This window comes from Grammomys surdaster, unplaced genomic scaffold, assembly GCF_004785775.1.
Source record: "Grammomys surdaster isolate TR1022 unplaced genomic scaffold, NIH_TR_1.0 206, whole genome shotgun sequence".
Taxonomy (NCBI): Eukaryota; Metazoa; Chordata; class Mammalia; order Rodentia; family Muridae; genus Grammomys; species Grammomys surdaster.
This window is the reverse complement of record NW_021604651.1, coordinates 7879266-7898259: the sequence shown is the minus strand read 5'-3', so window position 1 is coordinate 7898259 and position 18994 is coordinate 7879266. Positions and strand designations below refer to the sequence as shown.

Here is an 18994-nt window from a genome sequence, read left to right as displayed (position 1 = left end):
CTCCAACTAGTCTCTAATTCTCTGCTTTCTTAAAACAGTTGCTGTTAAGCACTTCACAATATTAGAAGTAGTATTGAACAGATGGTTTCAAACGTATCTCACTATCTCACCTAAATTCTAGAATAACTGAAAGTAGATGCTATAATTAGCATCCTTTTAGCTAGAATTAGCTTAATTTATACTAAAGACAAAGCTTGTAAGGGTCAGACAGAATTAGATGAGAAATAAACTCAGTGCATTAATTTAAATTCTTGCAAGATTAGTCCTAACTACTTGACAGTTCCAAGCTATGTGGCTGATTGACCTACAACTTACCTCATATACAGCTGAACACAACCTCCTTCAGTATTTTAGTAAGAAAAGAGTATATAGTAATGTAAAGCATTCCAGTGGCTTAAACGTACTTCAAAACTGAAGTAGATTTATGGATATTTTCTGCAGGTATAGCATTAGCTATGCAGAGCTGCTGACCTATGTTCAAACCCCAGAACCAACTTCTGAAAGTTGTCCTCTGCAATCTATATATGTGCTGTAGCATGGGGGCACATGTATGCACATGAGCATACACACAATAATACATAATAAAAAAACACCTTTATAACATTATTTACATTCCTACAGATCATAGAAGACTCTGCAGCATTCAAATATGGGAAAGTTTTATTTTTGTTCTCATTTTACAACAGTCATGTACTTTATCTGGGCACCAACTGTTACTACTACAATGAATGTACTATGAGTACGATGACACACCTCTGATATACAGTTATAGTAAGACAACCCTATAATATCTAGTCACAAGCAACAAACTGACACACTGGCATTATGTTAACTAAAAAAGTTACAGCAAACCACAATGACAAAGCATTTTGTATCTGTCAGAATGTCTATCATATCACTTCTTAGGCTTTTTGCCTAAGATCAAGTATAAATTGCCTGTAATAAAAAAAATAAGTAACAGGTGCTAGAAGAGATACAGAAATTCTTACACAGTACTAGTGAGTATGTAAAATAGTGGCACTATGATGAAAAATTTCTCAAAGGCTTAGCAGGGAGCTAGAATACAACCCAGCAAACTTCATCTTAATTACACACAAAAGAGTATGTTTATTTAAAAAAAAATAATGTTCATAGCGGCGTTTTTATTTTGACCTCAAAATTAATGAAATGGATAAACTATAGTATTTTTATAAAGTAAAAAATATTATTCATCAATTTAAGTAAGTACTGATACATCATGGATGAACCATTGGCAATGACTAATGAACACATAGAATATCATTTCATTTATATACAAAATACCCAAAATGGGCTAGTCTATATGAATACACATTTATAGTTGCTTGTATATGGGTGGGGGAGGGGGTGAAAGGAAATGAGAATGATTACTAATAAATGGAATTTTTTAAAGTACTGAAAATGTACACATACGATGATGACTGATATACAACTGAACATACGAAAATTTATCAAGATTACATTTTAAACACATGAAGAACATGGCATGTATAATGGTTAGTCTTGATTATTAATTAAAGGGATTTAAGAAACAAACCTCCCCCATGTCTGAGTTAGTTTCTAGGCTAACTGAGCAGGGAAGACCCACTCTAAATGTAGGTATACAATTCCATTTTATATTCTCTTGGAGAGAATATAAAAAAAAAAAAAAGAAAGAGCTAAGTGACAGCATTCATCTGCTCTGCTTCCTGAGTACAGACACGAGGCAACCAGGCACCTCAGTCTCCCACCACCTGATCTCCCAACCACAACAGAGTACTCTTGAATTGAGCCAAAATAAACTCTTCCTTCCTTATGGTACATGTCAGTTACTTATAGCAACAGAAAAAGTAACTAACATAGTATGTGCATTCTACTTCAATAAAGGTAACACATAAGAAAAAATATAAATTACAATCATTGTTCAACAGAAAGATTTTGCAAAAATCACTCGTTTACCTGAGATTTTCTGAATGCTTCTTAAATATACAATATCTTTTACTTGGACGGTTACTATGAAAGCTGAAAAGATAAAAATGGTATGTATTTATTACAGTACTTTTACTGGACACCAAGTCACACTGATTTATAAAAACATTTAAAGTCTATACTTAAGTTTATTTTTTAAAGAAACTATTACGATGAGAATACTCTCATTTCTATTTAACTCATTATAAAACCTCCACTTTCCTTTCAAAATGGGACCTCTATATATTGCTCTCAAAAAACAGGCCAAAGAGGTCTCCCACTTCAACCTGTGAGTAGCTGGAACTAAAGGTATGTACCACCATATGTGACTGTATCCTTGTATTGTTTTGTTTTAAATTTTTATTTTATGTATATTAGCATTTTGTCTATATGTATGTCTGTAAACCAATGTGTGTGCATTGTATGCATGGTGCTGTTTACATGTTTAAAGTCAAATATTTCAATACAAATGTTTGAGATTACCAGCAGCAGTTTTAAAACAAAATGAAAACAATAACTCCTAAATTAAAACAATGTCTCCCTCAGCACAGAAAAGGTCACATACTACACTTTTAGCCATATGATCATAGGTTGTGTACTCCTTTTTAACTCTGCCTTATATTAGAAAGCCAGGGCTTGGTTAGCGCAGTTCTTTCTAAAAGGGAAGTCACGCACAACTGCACTTGCATCACCTGAGAATGTATTTAGAAATGTCAAGTTTCAGATTACTACAAACCTACTGAAAATATTTCTGGCAGTGGGGCTGCATAATGCAAGCCCAGGTAAATTATTACATATAACACAGGCTGCATATTCAGAAAAATGAATATTATGGCTAGCTGCAAATTAAGAAACTACTCTGCAAAGATTTCATATTCTCAGGAGTTCCAATGTTATTCTTCAACTTGAGTGAAAGTATTACTAAATAATTAATCTGTATACATATAATCATATCACAAGAACAAAGTTTTTCCAATCAAAAAGAAGTTGAGAAGACTCAAAATTATTTGCATATATAATTGTTTCCTTTGAAGAATGAGTCTAAGACGGTCTGATTCATAAAATACATGAATCAAATGCTACCTAAAAAATAAAATTTAAAAATTATTTTTCTTCAGACAAGAATACTGTATTTGCTTTATTACTTATTAAAAAAGTAAAATTAAAATTATACTTTAAGGTCTATCTGATGACTTTCTTTTTTTATTACAATTTATTTTTTCTCAAATCGTAATTCATTCACACAGGGGTTATAAACACAGAAAGGCAGGATGTGGGGAAGGGAATGACACTGGAGTGTGGGTGTTCAGGGGGAGTACAGATATCTTCAGAACCGAGTATCGGCTGGGTGAAGGTTCAGGGGACAAGTCACTATGACTCTGCCTATGACTCACTTGTCCTTATCTAAGTTGGTATTGTCTGCCCAGGCTACCTATTTACAAGGTATATGACTACTCAGGCTTATAAATTTCCACAAAAGCTGCCTATTTACATTAGCTTATAGCCATCTGTTTCAATGTTTTTCCACTGAGACCCAAGACTTGCTGTTAGTATACATGTATGACAGGCCTATTGCTGATTTTAGGCCTACGGCTGATTTTAGGCCTTCAGTGTGTAAGCAGGGCTGCCCCTGACATCTCCTCCCTTCTCTAAGTATAGAAGGGCTGTGGCAATTCTAAACTTGTGAAGGCAGGGATAGAGGCCTGACCTCCAGTATTTGAAGGGGACCAATGTCCAGTTGTCCAGTGAGGCATGAGGGCCATACCTGTCCCAATGTCTTTTTCCTGGAGAGAGGATACTTTTGACATCAACCCCTATGCAGTCAGGCTTGTCCCTCAGGGAATCCAGATAGATATTTTTATCTTTTATTTATATTCCCTTGCAGTGCTTAGCCTTGCAGCCTAAGCAAGAATTCAGATCGCCTGTCAGAGGGGGTTCTGGGTGGTCCCTCTCTGCTTGATCTAGGGGCAGAAGTCCCCCCTTTTAGGTTGGGTGGAGATGGGTTTTGGAAACGCCCTGTATAAAGTAACAACCTCATCTTGAGTCTTGTGGTCCTCCATAGCTAACTTATGATAATGTATCTGAGTAGGTTTTGCTACCAATTATTTATCTGTTGTATCACAGAGTTAGTCCGCCTATTTGAGGGCCAGGGACCAGCAGAAAAAAGCAAAAAGAACCCAAATAATGGTCCCAGGATGGGAGGAAATAGGGTTGACAACCTTGGAGAGGCTGAAAACCAATTCTTGTACCAGCATTCATCTGTCTCTCTCTCTGATTTTTCTTAGGGCCTTCACTATCTATTTCATGCTCTCTTTAACCCTCCTTGTCTTGTCTATGTAAAGGCAACCTTCTTCTTTAAGGGCTGTACACAGTCAAGAGCTGTACACAGCCTTTTCTATTGTAATAGAGTAAATCAAGTCCCATAAGGATCTTTAAGGTCTGAGTAGTATAAGTTTGGAGGCCAGCATCTGAACTTCTAACAGCAGACATCATGGGTGATTCATTTTTACCTGGGATGCTGCCTGAGTTAAAGCTCCTGGGAGTCCCTCTTTCTCTCGGTTTTCTGGGGTTGGGTACGGAGCTGCCGCCTGTGACCTGCTCTATGCTCGGGCCTGATGACTTTCAAATATATCTAAAATTTGCATCATTAAGATATTGAAATCAACTTAATTTATCTGATCTCTAGTTATAAATAAAAGAATTTATACTGCCTCTGTATTATCTAGATTTGAAGCACAAATTCCACAATTTTTCATATTTAAAAAAAGGGAGAGAAAGCCATAGGTGATGACACACACCTGTGATTCTAGTATTGGGAGGCTGAGACATGAGAATTTTAAATTGTAGCCATCTGGGCTACACAGTGAAACACCTGTCACAAATAAAAGGTTTAAACAAACAAACAAACAAAAGGAAAACATGCTGAGAAAAAAAGAAATCAGGCATGGAAATAATCTTCCTAACATAAGCCTTAAAGAAATATACAAAGCCTCCGTGGAATTCCCATAACAAAGGGGATCAAAGGCCCCTCTGATAAAAACTGTAAAACATAACAAGTTGAGGAAGAAACCTGAAAACTGCATACTAATAAAGTGGAAAAATTAATATTGTGAAATTGTTATTTTCCCAAAAGAAATATACATATTCAATTCAATCCCAATAAAGATTTCAATACCATTCTTCGGAGAAACAAGGGGGAAAAAAAAAACCATATTAAGTTACACTTGAAAGCACCAGTGAGCTCAGATAGTCAAATAATCCTCAACAAAAATAAGAAGACTGACTATATCACCCACACTCCTGTGAATAACCTTAGTAAAATTCCCTAGTACGTAAGACATGCACATGCAATGTGGACATGTGCACAAACACACATACAAATATAAACACACAATAAAGTTTACATTATAAAGTGAGATTGGTATGAATCTCCTATACATTCCAGAATTGAACATAATAGGGGAAAAGGGGAAAGGAGAAAGGGTCCAAATGTTATGTTGGCCTTTGTGTCAAGTGAACATGACTAGAGTAAATAGAAAACACAACAGAATTAAAAAACGACAAGGAGGATACAGTGATAATAGTTGCTCAACATCATAGACTAGTAGGCATTCAAAGAAATGAAGCGTAGGCATGCATTCAGATGGTCCTATTAGCTAAGAACGGGGAATTAAACATTAATGTAAGTGCTAGAACTATGTATGACAGGTACCAGGAGCCCAGGATAGTGATTAAGGACAGAAAATTGAGAAAGTACTGAAGCTACCTAAAAAGGTGGGATGACCTTTGAAAGCAGTATCTGGCAATAATCAAAAAGCAACATGAAAAGCCAGGATATGATCTATGACCTAAAAGAAACTTAGCTATATATGAATCCTATTTAAAAGAACAAAAACAAAACAACCAACCAGACAAACCCCACCAGGGCATCATTCTGAGTAAGAAATCTATCAGGATCATTTAAATGAAGACAACTTGGACTATTCTTTAAAAATGAAAATCCATGGTGCTTGTTTCTTTCTAGAGGACTCAGGCTCAGTTCCCAGCACCCAAATTGGTAGCTAACAACTGCCTAGAGCTCTAGCTCCAGAGGATTCAACGCCCTCTTCCGATCTCCGCAGACACCCATATATATATGTGGCATTCACTGAGACAGACAGACAGACAGACATATATAAATAAAAAAAATCTTAAAAGATATAGTTTTTAAAAATCTACTCTTGAAGAATAACATGTTCAACAAGATCACCACCACCACCAACAACGAATAACAGTAATAATAATATCCACACGTGGCTCATGAGAATCACTCTATCATTAGAGCAAATGATGGGTACCCAACGCAAATGGCATTACGACATTCACTGAATAGATATAAGCACATATAGCTTTAGATCTGGGCAGACAGATGACTGAGAAATAGATGGATTACAGAGAAAGATGCGGGAATGGGAAACAAAACCAATAAAGTTCCTAGCATCACCGAAAATCCTCAAGTCTCTCTGACTGATTTGAAGAGAATGACAGTCATAAGAATACACAAATTTGTCAGTTAAATATATTTAAAATATTTAAATTTCTATTTGAAAATAACCATTTTCAGGGAAAAATAAATCCAAAAGAATAATTACTCCTCTAACAAATTTATTTTAATTTCATTGGCTTAATTAACCATTTCATACAGTAATTTCTTGATTTGTTTTGTTATAACAGAAAACAAGGCTTCTAATACAATTTGTTTTCAAAACAAAAGCTTCAATTGTAATTATAATAGGCAAAACACTGAGCTCATCTTACCTCATCATATGATTTACATAGGCTTTGCTACAGCTAGTATTATATCTGCAAAAACTGCAGTGAACATATGTAGGAAAATGGTTTGCAAAATCTTTTACTTCAGAAGAACACTCAATACACTCGTGAACACCCCGACGTAACCTTGTGAAGACATAAAAAAGATATTTTGAAACAAAAATAGTCAAGAGAGGGATATTATTAAATATCATGTTGCTATACTTGAGTTTAAACTGGGAATATGTATCAGAAGTAAGGCATTACCTTATGTTCCTTAGTGCTGTGTTTACTTTACTTTTTTTATTACTATTAGACAATGTGCTTTGTTTCTTCTGCATGCTGGCGACTTTTGACCTGTTTTTAGATTTACTCCCATTAGACTTGACCTCATTAGCTTTACTGGGATCAGATATGGTTGCATTTGGTGTACTTGTATTCAACTTCTCATGATTTTTAGCAGTTATATTTTCAGTCCTTGGAGGTGAGAGCTGGAGGGTAGAAGTGCTTGCACTGATAGAAGGTGTAACTGAAGAACCTGATTGAAGAGGTGCAACTGAAGCTCGAATAGTAACCTTTAAAAATGAAGAAAAAATTTTTCCTTCAAAAAATTAATCATGATATAAAATAAGTGGAATATTAAGTGTTTTTAAGAAGCACAAATAAAGTAACTGGGTATAGTCATCTATTTGCTTTAAACATTCAACCAATTAAATGAATTAGCTCACTTTTATATCAATTAATATCATAATTAATTGTTGGTTAACATTGTTATTAATAAGATTAATAGAAATTACATGAATATAAGATCACATTTCAGTTATATTTATGCTCTGATATGATTAAAAGTTATTCCCACAGAGCCCAAATCATAGTAATAAAGACTAAAAAAAGTAAACTAAAAAGGCCTGTTACCCTTTAAAGTTATAGTATCAAATAATTATCTATAGCAAGAGTGACTTATTCTTTCTGGAGCACACTGCCTAGGATTTATGCAAGTGGTTGTATCAATTCATTATACTATAAGAAGAATGTGACATTTAAAAGTCTTTAAAAGAACGAGTAAGGTTTATTATTTACTGTTCAGAAACATATTCTGTTACATCTGTTGGTTGACAATGAAAATACAATTACCTACCAACATTTTAATTAATCATTTGACTATATTCCCCTCACATCTGAGGAATAGCCAATGATGAAGTCCTACTAACTCATGTGCTTGTGTAATGTGCAAAAACACTTGACCAGGAATCAAAAAACAAACAAACAAAAAAAACCAAAAAACAAAGACATTAAAAACCCCACCTGAGTTAAATCCACCTTCCTAGCTACAAAAATAACTGAATCTTAAGCCTCTTCAAATCTATCATACAGGGTAATATTGACTTAAGTATAACATTTATTGCTGTATGAATTAAGTAAAACTATATGAAAAAGAACACTTAGAATTATGCCATTCTAAGGTGCTAGAAAAACATTTAGTATCATTAATATTATTACTACCAATATAGAAAGAAAAGAGAGAGGACTGCACTGCTTACGTTATTATTCTGCATGTGTAGTCCCAGAATGAAATGAATGGATTGCAGGGAAGGATGCTGGCTAGCTCCTCTTGCTCTAATTCTTCAGAGCATGGCTTAATATTATTTAGTCAATTCAAATAAAAGACATACCCACATTCAAAGGTAAGTACCCAAAGGCAAATATAAATGTTTTGGAAATTGTTTCACTTTGGATTATCCATGCCTCTGTTTTCCCTCCAATGGAGTAAATATTCAAGAGCTGACTGTATATAAAGAAGTCAGAGAAAACAGATGTACATAAGGCAAAAAGGGAACAGTAAATTACAATCATCAATTTACAGTCAGATAAGTGTTTGCTCACAATGCTGTCCAGCAGCAAAATTTGCTTTGTTGACAGTAGGCTCAGCAATAACAACTTCAAGAAACATCTGGGAACCTGTAGCATTAGGCATTCTAAAAAAGCTGGAGGTACAGACATAAATGAAAGAATAATTCCTGATATCAAAGAGCTTAGCATACAGTTATTAAAACTAATACATATACTACTAGCTAAAAAAGTTCAAATAGCCATACAGTACTGAAATAACCCACTGACCAATGGAATAGTTTAACTGTACTTTTTATGAAGGAATACATCCATCACTGAACTCAAAACACATTTTTCTTTCTAAAAAAGCAGTAAAATCTATAATTAATCTTAATGAAAATCAGAAGTCATTTTCTAACTTCTAGTCATATTTTGTTCCATAGATGAAACTAGGGAGGAGTTAGTTCTACAAATGATAGAATACCATGCATTTGAACGTACTTTTGTTCCAGGGGGAAGTCCTTCTAGTTGTTTGGGTTTTAAAAATGTTCGGTGATGCTGAGTCTTGTGATCCATTTTCTCTTTGCATGTCAAAAACTGCAGCCTGCATTTGGTGCAACGATGTATTCCCTTTTTCTATTATAAAAAAAGGAAAATATTTTTATAGTCATAAATCTTAAGCTCTGAATTTAATTTTAATGATTCTTTAGTATAAAAACAAAAACAAAAAACCAAGATCAAAGAATCATCTCATTTTAAAAACATTTATTGGTATTAGATCTCAAGATTATCTACTATGAGGTAATCAAACATGAAAGTCAACATAGTATTTTAAAAGACAGGCTAAAGGGATGACTTAGCAATTAAAAGCACTGGGTTCTCTTCCAGAGGATCCAGGTTCAATTTCCAGCACTCACATGGTGGTACACAACCATCTATAACTCCAGTTCTAGTGGACCCAACCAAGACATTTTTGTGGCCACCACAAGTGCCAGGCATACACATGGAGTACAGACTTAGATACAAGCAAAACATCCACACATGGCTTTTAAAAGTTTTTTTTAATTCTTTAAATTTTTTTTTAAAAGAACAGACAACTGTTACAATGCTCAGAGCAGTATGTAATAAGATCTTATAGCTCTAGCTTCAACTTAAGGTTAGTTTATAAGCATGGTACATTAGATTGTCTTCACAAATGCAAACAATACAAATCCATTTATTGTGTACTCAAAGAGGATGAATTAAAACAGAAAATGTGGTTAAGAATCAGAAACTAAACAGGTCGGTAAGACAGTTCACATGAGTTTAATGACCAGTAATGTTTTTCTCTATAACTAATATCTCAGTCCATAACTTTAAATACCATATACTCCTGTACCCCTTGTTCACATGAACAGTCAGTGAGCCTCTCAAATCTCTGTCTTTGTCTTTCTCTGTCAGTCTCTCTCTCTCTCTCTCTCTCTCTCTCTCCCTCCCCACTCCCCCCGCCATTGTGGATCAAAATGTGAGCTCTTTGGTGTTCCAGCCAACAAGCCTGTTGCTTGCTTCCTATATTCTTCCATCATGGACTCAACCCTTTGAAACTATAAGCCCAATTAAACACTTTGTAAGTTGCCTTGGTCATTGTGTTTTATCCTTGATGTCTAATACACTTTTCAAATTGGCAGGAATAAAAATGAACTTTAGATTTTATGTCTACTGCCCTGCTTCCACCCTCTCAATTCTGGTCTTCCTTTAGTCTTTTCTGTAGTTTAGAATATGAAACATCCTTGTAACTGCTTAGGACAAAAATACTTATGCCCCCAGACCCCACATACGATATATTAATAAAACCTGTCAAATACATTTTCCTCTTGTTTCCATCTCCAATAATCACTACCACACTGGTCCTCACTGTGATAAATTTTTTAAATTTTCTTTATTTGTGTCCTTTGTTCCCTGTGAAATTTTCATCCCACTGAATGAAGACTTGAAGACCAATCTAGGCTACATGAGATCCTCTTTCAAAAAACAACAGTTATATAAACTGCATTGTTAGTTCTAAAATCAACTGTCATGGAGGCTAGAGATGGCATGGTAGATTAGAACCAGCACCTATATAACGTCTTGCACGTACCTATAGTCCCAGCTAAGTGAGGCAGAGATAGGAGAATCCTCTGAGCTTGCTAGCTTCCAGTCTATCTGAGAAAGTCTCAGTTCTAGGGAAATACCCACCTCAAAGGAATAGGCAGAGTAACACAGGAGAACACACAATGCCCTTTTCTTGCCTCTGTGCAAACATATACCACACGCAAGCACACACATGTACATATACACAAATATATAAATATTAATATCACCTGATATAATGCAATCTTCTCAAGAAAAAATAACATCTAAGGTCCTCAAAAACATTAAAGACACAGAATCAAGTGTTCTTAAGAATCTAATAGCATATTAGTAATATAAATTCAGTTTCAAGGCTATCATCATCTCTCCTAGTTACGGTCTCCAGTTTTTCATAAACACACAAGTTGTAAGTACACCAAAGGGTTGTCCTTCTGATTAACAGCTTGACCCCAATTGGTTTCTGTCTATCCCACAAACAAACAAAGAAATGAAGCCAAAACTTGTGGCAAGTTAAGACAACTCTAATTGTGAAGAGTTAATAAACAACACAGCTTATATTCAGGGTCAATATACCTTGATTATCACTCATTCCTATATCTGTATCTCACTCTAGAAATAGGTGATGTATTTGAGCAAATAATATTAAAAGGCTCATAATAAAATAAGAGATTTCTTTATATACACTCTTCTTTTTTAATTTTTTGAAAATTAAAATCCAAAGATGAAAGACTATGAATAGTGTCTCCTGAACTCTGTTTATAAAGATTCAATAATAGCTATTTCTCTAATAAAGGGTCTGGTGGCCAGGGAAATTGGAAAAGGATGTACACTATGTTTTTGAGAAATTCTACATTAATAGATAAAACTCTTTAATTTTGTAAACCTGGTACTTATCAAATATACCAGTAACAAATTTTGAGGAAAAATCATATGAAAAAACAATCGAACAATGTTTAAGAAAGATTCCAGAATAGATCTTGCTGGAATTTTTCAAAGATCTGCTGAATCACACTCACAATACAGCTGACCCAAAATTTATTGGAAAATTCTTTCATGTTCTCTACCAATTAAAAACACAAGTTAGCTAGGAGGAGGTGCTACACATCCTTAATCCCTGCACGCTGGAAGCAGAGGCAGGTGTATCTCTGAGTTCAAAGTCAGTCTGGTCTGGACAGCCAGTGCTATACAGAGAAGCCTTGTCTCGAACAATCAAAAGCCAAATCAAACCAAAACCCCCACAAGTTAATTTCCTGATTAACTGAACCTGAGAGACAAGTATGTTACAATGGGAAATACCTGGTGTGCAGACACAATAACGTACAAATGCACTGAGCTTTTCAGTGAACTAGCAAAATCTGACAGCACCATTAGATCCAGTGCAGACATGGATGGGTTTCTGATTCCAACAAAAGCACTGCTACTAAAAGACAGGTATCCATGTTGCAGCAACATTTTCAGCTCAGGGGTGGTTTAATTGCTTCAGGCTCTGATTGAATTCAAATACTGACTGAACACTTGTTTCCTTTGTCATTTGACTGTGACACATTTGATCTAGGCCAATAATGACATGTACTATTGTAATACAGTGGTCTGGACAGTGGGGGAAAACCCAAGACAAAGAGATAAAGAAGACTAAGAAATTCTCTATCTTGATTCTTTCAAACTCATTTTTTCACCTTCTCTTGAGAGGGTACTTCAAAATCACTCCCATATACCTAAAGTAACCAATCATTCCCATATTCTATTAGCTTCTGTTCTGTCTCAATCCTATGATTTCTATTTCTTGCCATCTTTAAGACTTGTCTCTGGGCAGTGGTGGCCCACGCCTTTAATCCCAGCACTTGGGAGGCAGAGGCAGGCGGATTTCTGAGTTCGAGGCCAGCCTGGTCTACAGAGTGAGTTCCAGGACAGCCAGGGCTACACAGAGAAACCCTGTCTCAAAAAATCAAAAGAAAAAAAAAAAAGACAGCTTGTCAACTGTTTATAGACCAAGCATCACTAGAAAAGAAGTAAGGAAAGAAATGGAAGTTTCAGAAGTGATTCAGTATACACTTCATATGTGGATCAAGTCCACTCCCTTTGAAAACCAAACAATATTCTAAGTGATAATCAAGTAACATGAAAAAAATTAAAATTATTAACCTCACCTGATGCTTCATGTAATGATGCATATAGGGTGTGGCGATTTTAATAACTTTGAGGCAGAATGGACATAGCAAATTCTTAGTGTTTTCATGCGATGTTCTAAAATGAGACTCTACCTCAGAAAATAACGATGATCTGTAATTGCAAACCTAGAAATAAAAAGGTTATGTTTAAATGGAAATTTTGTAATTGATTTGCAACTACAAGTTAACAATGTTTGATCATCTGTTAGATTAGTAATATCAATCTAGCTCTGATGCCTATGCATGTAAGAAGTTCACTAATGTAGACACCAAAAAGCAGAAAAAGGTGATCCTTCAAAGCTAAAGACTGCTTCCCAAAATTTAATAGGTGCCTTCATTTTTATCAGATTATTTCTATATCACCCCATTCTGACTTGATTTGAAACTTTAGAACCTTCTGTCCTATAAAATACCTTATTTCTACATAAAATAGCACTGTCCATCAGATTATAAATACAGATTATAAATTATTACAGTAGCAATTCATCTTTTTCTTGCTTTTCAACGCCTTCAAATTCTGAAGAAATCCTTATCCCAAAGCACTTGATAGGGCTCTGCATAACTAAGCATGTGTACCCTGGTCATGTGGCTATAGTGTTCTGTCTAGGGTAAAGTAAGTAAATCCACTCCACTTTTCAGTCAGGGATCTTCTCTTTCTAGCGCTTGGGAGCAAACAGCATTTTCTGAGCCAACTCTAGTTCGCTGTCTTCCTCTCATATAATGTATTAGTTGTGCTAAGAGATGTCTACACTAGAAAATTAAATAGGAGGGACTTTGATTTTAGTTACCATTTTTACCTAAATGGCAAAACCAAAACAAACACCACCAATATATTTCACTACACATGAAAATTATATGAAACTCAAAATTTGAGATCCATAAGTTTTATTTGAACACAGATACATCCATTCAATCCCTTACTGTCATTGCTAACTTGCCACAATGAAGAGTTGACTAGCTGTGATAGACAGTCACATCTCTAAAACTAAATGCTTACCATTTAGTCCTTCAACTAAAAGAAAAAAATTGCTAACAACTTATCTAATAGCTACAAATCTTAACACCAAAACAACAACAGTTAGTAACACTATAAAACATGATGTACCTGGCAGATGTATGGCATTTCACCAGGTTTATGATTATCCTTCATATGCTGTAAAAGAATCTGTTCAGTTTCAAACGATAGCTCGCAGATTTTACAAATGGCTATAGATGGAAGGAAGAAAGTTATTGTAACATTTTAATATATAAATAATGAAGGCTCATTTTGGATAACAGTTTCAACACGTGTATCAGCAGAAGCGGCATTCTCAGAGGTGGTGAGCAGTCCTACACATACGTAACTCAGTGCAACTCCTCTTTTAGCACAAAGGCATGTCTGTTATCCTGCTGTCTCAGTACCAAATAACTCGCCTGAACTCAGGTAGCTACTATACCAAGACACACATCTAGAATTGAACTGATACTTAGAGTAAGGTAGCTTTTGCAATTTTGACCCAAAATCCAAAGTCTATTTCTTGTTCTTCTTTCTGTTAGAGATTTTTCATTTGACCCTGAAATACCGTGTAACTAACTCACTTGAGAACTCATGAGGCGTGTGCGTGCTCTCAATGTGGCACTGCAGCTGGAAAGGCGTGGGGAACTGCCGATAGCAGTGCTGGCAAGTAGTGTGCTTTTCCCAGCTCTCACTGCTCTGTTTCTCCAGTTCCAAATGGTGTTTCATGTGGTTCATAAACCTGCAAATGGCACCAGGGGAAAAGACTCAAATTAAAACTCAAAGAAAATCCCACCAATATCTGAACTGAATATTTAAAAAAAAAAAAAGTGAATTATTACTCAAAACCTAGAGTCCTTCTCTAGGAAAAGTGCATGACCTAAATAATGACCCAAAATGTCTAAGATGACACTTTTTTTCCATCTTTGTTTCAAATGTCACTACTTTCAGATGACTGTTCTTAGATAAAATAAGTCTTCTTTGCCATGTGAAGTACTATTTACATTTTTAAATTCAGTATTGAAAGAAAGAGAATCCTATCAGCAAAAGTAGCTAGTCATGGGAGAAATTGTTTAAGATCCTGAAGATATACAATAAATTCTAGCTGCTAGTATTTTTACTTGTATCTTTGTTTTTAAGTGCATATACTAACAGTTTTAATGCCTACAAGTACAAGAACTTTTCACTTAGTTATACTGATTATTATTAGCATAAACTGTTCATTTTAACTTGCAGACTGTGTCCTTTGTAAGGCAATCTCCATTTTTCAGTTTTACACTTTGCTATTTCAGCATCCCTACAAGGTTTCTTATTTGCAGAACTATGACCCTCAGTAAAAGTGTGCTATAAATGGGAATACCTATTTTAAAAAGCTTACTGAAGCTTTTGGCTGAAATAAAAAGTATTATTACTTGATCAAAAGAATTTTTAGACTGGGTCAATGAAATTAATACATTTATTAATAAAATCATCCAGCTGGAGGCTTCAAAGGAAATAAGCATGAAACAACATGAAAATGTTACCAATCCAGAGAATAGACATCATGAAAGCTGTGACATCTATCTCTTTTTCCTATCTCTAACGAACAATATCTCCTCAAAGCAAATTGTAATACACTTTGAAGTATCTTTCTCCCCCCTTTGGTTTTAACATGAGCTCTATAAAACACAGAAAACCCTAGTTTTGGTTATATATTTACATAAAGGCAAAACATCATGAGCCAGTAAATTTTGAGCTCACCCCTTAAATCACTAAAGTATATTTATTTATTTATTTTTATAATTTTTATTTATTTATTATATGTAAGTATACTGTAGCTGTCTTCAGACACCCACAAGAGGGCATCAGATCTCATTATAGATGGTTGTGAGCCACCATGTGGTTGCTGGGATTTGAACTCATGACCTCTGGAAGAGCAATCAGTGCTCTTAACCACTGAGCCATCTCACCTGCCCCTGAAGTATATTTAAATAAAGTAATGTATTAACTAGTTGGTTGATTTCTCTCAATGTTTACATAAGGCCTAATTGGAATGCATAGTTCTCAAGACAAAATATGGGATTTACAATGACCTGGTTTTAGTGATACCCAATAGGGAAGAAAACAGTAACGAAAAATCTGTATGAGAAGTCAAGTGGAAATCTTGATAGGTTTTCTACTGTTATAAAAATTATAAACAATTGCAAGGTCAGGAATAGTTGCACATACCTGCCCTAGCACTTCAGCATCAAAGAAGGTAGATCTCTGGGTTTTGTTTGGGCCTGCCAAGTCTATATAGTGAGATCTTATCTCAAATACAAAAGCAAAATAACAAAAAAACCAATTTGCCTTCCCAAATTTTACTGACAAAATACTATATCTTTAATTCCTTTGTCACAAGTTATTTACCATTAAGGGTATTTACCATTTCCCAAGTAATAGCTTTCAATGTTCAGTTTCTCTATGTTACTAAAGATAATAGGCTTAACTGTTCTAAATATTCTAATAACATAAACAAATGGAATGTCCTAAAATAATTCCTAGGGAATGTTATTCTTCATGTTGAATATTAAATGGGCTAATCTTAAAAGTAAAAGACAAAACACATTTTGCTAAAATAAATAGCAGTATGTATATTTAACAAGGAATTTAACAAAGACAGTGAAACCCACTTGTACACATTTAACCTATCTCCAGACTGAATCTTATAACAGTAAGAATATGGGACTAGGCGGTGGAGGTCTACTTCAATGCTACTTCAGTATTACATCCAAAACACAAATTTACTGGAAGCACTAGTTCTTGAAGGACTGAAGCAGTGTAAGAGCTCTGGAATGACAAAGAAGCCTATGAGCATCACTTTAGCAACAAGCCACATCAGACAGAAGTGAATGAACTCAGGAGCCCGAGAGAGAGAACTGCTGGTGTACAAATTGCTAATTTGGAAAGGTTTTTAGTAACTGTAAAAGATATGCACGTGCATGTGTATTTGTATACAACAATTTGTCTTTTTAGAGATCGAGTTTTGAATGTTTTAATTATATTCTCACCCTTTCTCCAAACTTGACCCACATCCACTCCAAAAGTACAACTTATATTCTTAAAAATCAATTTTTACCAACAGCTTAATTAATTTTTAAAACTCAGCTTGTTTAAAGGACAAACAATGAAACAAGTAGAGTAAAGTGGTGCGGGGAGAAGCAAAGGGCAAGGGTGCAAGGTGAAGCTCCCAATTTTGTGATGAATGTTTGAAAGTTTTTACGAGAAAGGGTAGAAAAAAGTGTTATCTAACAAAATATAAACTTTAGACTATATAATAAATGAAAACCATCATTTAGTTTTCTTACAGGTGATATTTTTATAGCATATGCCTCTAGAAGGTTATAAAGTATAAATTTCTAAAATTTAAAACATTTTAAAATTCCATTGAGAATGAAATATTTAATCTTAATTTCAAATTAAAACACACATGTCTCTTGGAATTAGTTCATCACTGATAAAGAATACATTTCCTATAAAATACATATTAGAAACATGATAAATATAAAGCAGATCTGATCATTAAATAGTATTAATAAGGAAGAGGTCAACCTGCCAACTTCTCAAGTCCTTTTTGTATTTGAATATAATTTTTTCACAATATAAGATATAAAAAAATCGGGCTGGAGAGATGGCTCAGTGGTTAAGAGCACTGACTGCACTTCCAGAGGTCCTGAGTTCAAATCCCAGCAACCACATGGTGGCTCATAGCCATCTGTAATGAGATCTGATGCCCTCTTCTGGTGTGTCTGAAGACAGCTACAGTGTATTCATATATAATAAATAAATAAATCTTTTAAAAAAGATATAAAAAATCAAAATACACAATTAAACTCCTAGATCACTATCAAAAGTTAAAATAAGACATTTTGTTTCAAATTAAACTCTGTTCTTTCTTCAGCCATATGAAAGACACAGCAACAGATTTAAGAGACTGACAATACAACAAAGGAGACAATACTGGAACTGCTCCTCTAGGATGACAAGAGTGTATAATAAAGACACAACGGTTACATCTCTAGTATTTCCACTTTCATTGAAATAAAAACACATATTTACATACCTAATATTATTTTTGAGAACTTTCAAGCAACTGAAGCACTTAAAGGTTGTATGAGTCTTCTGTTCTTCCTGGACGTCTCCTTCATGTTTTCCATAATAAAAGTCATTAACTAACATTATCAATTTTCCTTTCTCTGAATCAAGAGTCTTAGCTTCATTTGCTGAATTTAAATTGTCTGTTTTAGTCAATCCCAAAAAGTTATTTATCATGTCTGGACAGCAATACTAGAAGAGAAAAAAAAAATGCCTTATGTATTATAACAGCAAAAACAATTTTATGTTTCCAACTACAGCCAAACCATGTACAACTATGCTTGATAAGATATCTGGAAGAATAGTGAAAGCCTATGGTAGATATTCTAAAAAGTTAAGAAAAGTAGACATTTTTTAAAAAGTAGACTATTTATTTGTTTAGTGTATGTGTTATGTATGGGTGTGAATGCCACAGTGCACTTGTGGAGGTCAGAGGACAACCTGCGGACGTCGGCTCTTTCCTTCCACCACGTGGGTTCCAGGGATTGAACTCAAGTCGTCAGGTTTGGCGGCAAGCACCTTTAACAGCTGAGCCATCTCGCCAGCCCATAAACATTATCTTAACAAAACAAAAATTTAAAAAGAGATGAAAAAAGCCTTAAAACTAGGATTTGGCTATTTAAACTTTCCCATGCAATTTACCTGCTTAGATACATGTTTAATAGTCATTTGTTTCTTAACCAAAATCATTCATTTCATTACCATGTCAACAATACAGGAAGAAGGTGAATGTCACATGCTTTGATGTATCAGTTATATGAAAACTTCCTAAGTTGGTTAAAACTAGATTTTTCTACAGCTAAACTGTGTATTACTTCTTAGTAATAAAAGTAAAGTCACGCTGAGCAGTGGTGGCGCACGCCTTTAATCCCAGCACTTGGGAGGCAGAGGCAGGCAGATTTCTGAGTTCGAGGCCATCCTGGTCTACAGAGTGAGTTCCAGGACAGCCAGGGCTACACAGAGAAACCCTGTCTCGAAAAACCACAATAAATAAATAAATAAATAAATAAATAAATAAATAAAT

The 18994-nt window shown here is 34.7% G+C and overlaps 1 protein-coding gene across 2 annotated transcripts in view; it reads right to left on the bottom strand.

Moving 5' to 3' along the window:
* The window catches only part of Znf280d (zinc finger protein 280D), a 45929-nt gene extending 27653 nt beyond the window's left edge, over positions 1 to 18276 (bottom strand). For both annotated transcript variants that reach the window (XM_028771343.1, XM_028771344.1), the window contains exons 1-8: positions 17939 to 18276; positions 14442 to 14599; positions 13969 to 14069; positions 12843 to 12989; positions 9088 to 9222; positions 7024 to 7331; positions 6763 to 6903; positions 1957 to 2019 (exon numbers count right to left, since the gene is read on the bottom strand). In XM_028771343.1, the coding sequence (XP_028627176.1) occupies positions 1957 to 2019; positions 6763 to 6903; positions 7024 to 7331; positions 9088 to 9222; positions 12843 to 12989; positions 13969 to 14069; positions 14442 to 14599; positions 17939 to 18147 (1262 nt within the window). In that variant the 5' untranslated portion in view covers positions 18148 to 18276. The remainder of the gene's footprint in view (positions 1 to 1956; positions 2020 to 6762; positions 6904 to 7023; positions 7332 to 9087; positions 9223 to 12842; positions 12990 to 13968; positions 14070 to 14441; positions 14600 to 17938) is intronic.
* Positions 18277 to 18994: the final 718 nt, after the last annotated feature.